This window comes from Echinops telfairi, unplaced genomic scaffold, assembly GCF_000313985.2.
Source record: "Echinops telfairi isolate 266 unplaced genomic scaffold, ASM31398v2 ScPeMD7_3533;HRSCAF=4204_0, whole genome shotgun sequence".
NCBI classification, from domain to species: domain Eukaryota; kingdom Metazoa; phylum Chordata; class Mammalia; order Afrosoricida; family Tenrecidae; genus Echinops; species Echinops telfairi.
The window spans coordinates 36,356,932-36,358,936 of NW_022107431.1; the positions used below are offsets into that span (position 1 = coordinate 36,356,932).

The window sequence follows — 2,005 nt, forward strand, 5'->3', positions numbered from 1 at the left end:
AGGCACACGTATGTACTGAGAATAATATATTATGATTATTTTGATAAAAGAAAACCATGCCAACCAAGAAGTTGGGAATGGTTTCAATTTAGAGAATTATCAACTGACATCTATTTCCTTTACCAGAGAAATGAGGACAGTTTGTACAAACGAAACTTTCACTCTGACTCCTTTTTTCATCTGTGATTCCTATTTCCCTGGATATGATCGGCATGTTTGCAAATTGACAGACTTTTCTGTGTTCTGAAACAGTCAACGTCCACAGATGAGATCAAAGTAAGACAAAATACATTCCTAACCTTTTTTTTTTGTCTTTTATAGACCTGGTTGGCCTCCCGTGGGTGTGCTTTATCTATGCCATCCTGAGTCTCGCCTCTCTGGCTTTTGTCGTTGTGTTTATACCTAAGACAAAAGGATGCTCCTTGGAGCAGATCTCAGTGGAGCTGGCCAAAACGTGAGTATGGCAACGTGGCTCTCTCAATAACGCCTTTGCTTTAAAGGGGAAAAAAGCTTTTATGTCAACTAAGGAGTATTTGAAAACAGTACTTTTTGTGTCAGATCATATTTCCAAACATAATTTCAGTCACACCTGCCTTTCATTTGGTTGGCTCAGCAAAGGAACTAGAATAACCAGTGCCTCCTCTAACAAGAGGAGCCCTGGTGGAGCTGCCCACTAAGTTTTGGACTACTAACTGTGGTTCAAATCCACAAATCACCCTGAGGGAGAAAGATGAGGCTGCCTGCTCCTATAAAGATTTGTAAAGCCTCAGAAACTATAGATTAGCAGTTCTCAAACTGGGGGACATGACCCTTTGGGGCAGTCGAACAACCCTTTCACAGGGGTCACCTAAGACCATATTTCTGATGGTGTTAGGAACCGAGACACCGCTCCTCTATCCATCTCTAGGCAGGTCTGCTCCCATGCAGATACGCCCACCTACGGGGTCACCACAACATGAGGGTGGTGTCACTAGGAAGGTTGAGAACCGCTGCTATAGAGGGTGGCTATCAGTCAGATAGACACATCGACAGTGGGTTCTAACATGTGAGTCTTTCAAAGCTCCTTCAGTCATCATTGCAGAGCCTCAAGCTTTCCTATTTTCCTGGTGCCCGGACACAGGAGGTTTGCTTTGATGAGGGTTTCAGGCAGGCTTGGGATGCCAGGCTCACCATGGACTAGACCCTGGACTGTAGCTTGCCACCTCTACCAGACAGATGGGTAGGTCTTTCTGTGTCCTACTCTTGTTTCCCATTTGCTGTTGAGTTAGCTTGTCACCGTAGAACTAAGCTTTGTCAGGTTTTCCTTGGCTGATTCTCTAGATCAGTGGTTCTCAACCTGTGGGTCCCAACCCCTTTGGGGGGTCCAACGACCCTTTCACAGAGGTTGCCCAATTCATAACAGTAGGAAAGGGACAGTGATGAAGTCACAACAAAAATAATGTTATGGTTGGGAGGTCACCACAACACATGAACTGTATAAAAGAGTCGCAGCGTTAGGAAGGTGGAGAACCACTGCTCTAGACCATTGAGACCTTCTTCCTAGATCCTCGGAGTGAACTCAGACCTCCAACCTCACTACTGGCCAAGCAGGTTACCTACTTGTACCACCAGGGATTCCCAAAGGCTAAAATCATCAGAAAACAATCAGAGAAGCTCCATACTAACAGCTTAAACCAGGCCAGGGGCAAATTGTAGAAGAGAACATCAAATGCTCACCTGAAAGTTCAAGTTGAGGCTGAGGAAAATGAATACAAGTTTACAAGAGCCAAAAAAAAAAAAAAGGAGTCTATTCTACCAAATTTGGAAACATCCCATGAACAGATGTGATGCATGAAACACTAATGACAGAAGACTCGTTGAGCTGTGGGAGGACATCAAGAAAATCATACATGAAGAAAGCAAACGATCCTGATCGGGGCAGGAAGGAAAAAAAGATCAAAATGGATGCGGAAAGAGACCCCGACATCAAGTAGTGAAGGCAAATCTAAGAAATGATGAAATCAAA

The 2,005-nt window shown here is 44.1% G+C and overlaps 1 protein-coding gene across 1 annotated transcript in view; it reads left to right on the forward strand.

The window, feature by feature from the left end:
- The window catches only part of SLC2A12 (solute carrier family 2 member 12), a 77,428-nt gene that overhangs the window by 59,605 nt on the left and 15,818 nt on the right, over nucleotides 1-2,005 (forward strand). The window contains exon 4 of the mRNA XM_030886851.2: nucleotides 322-454. Coding sequence (XP_030742711.2) covers nucleotides 322-454 — 133 coding nt within the window. The remainder of the gene's footprint in view (nucleotides 1-321; nucleotides 455-2,005) is intronic.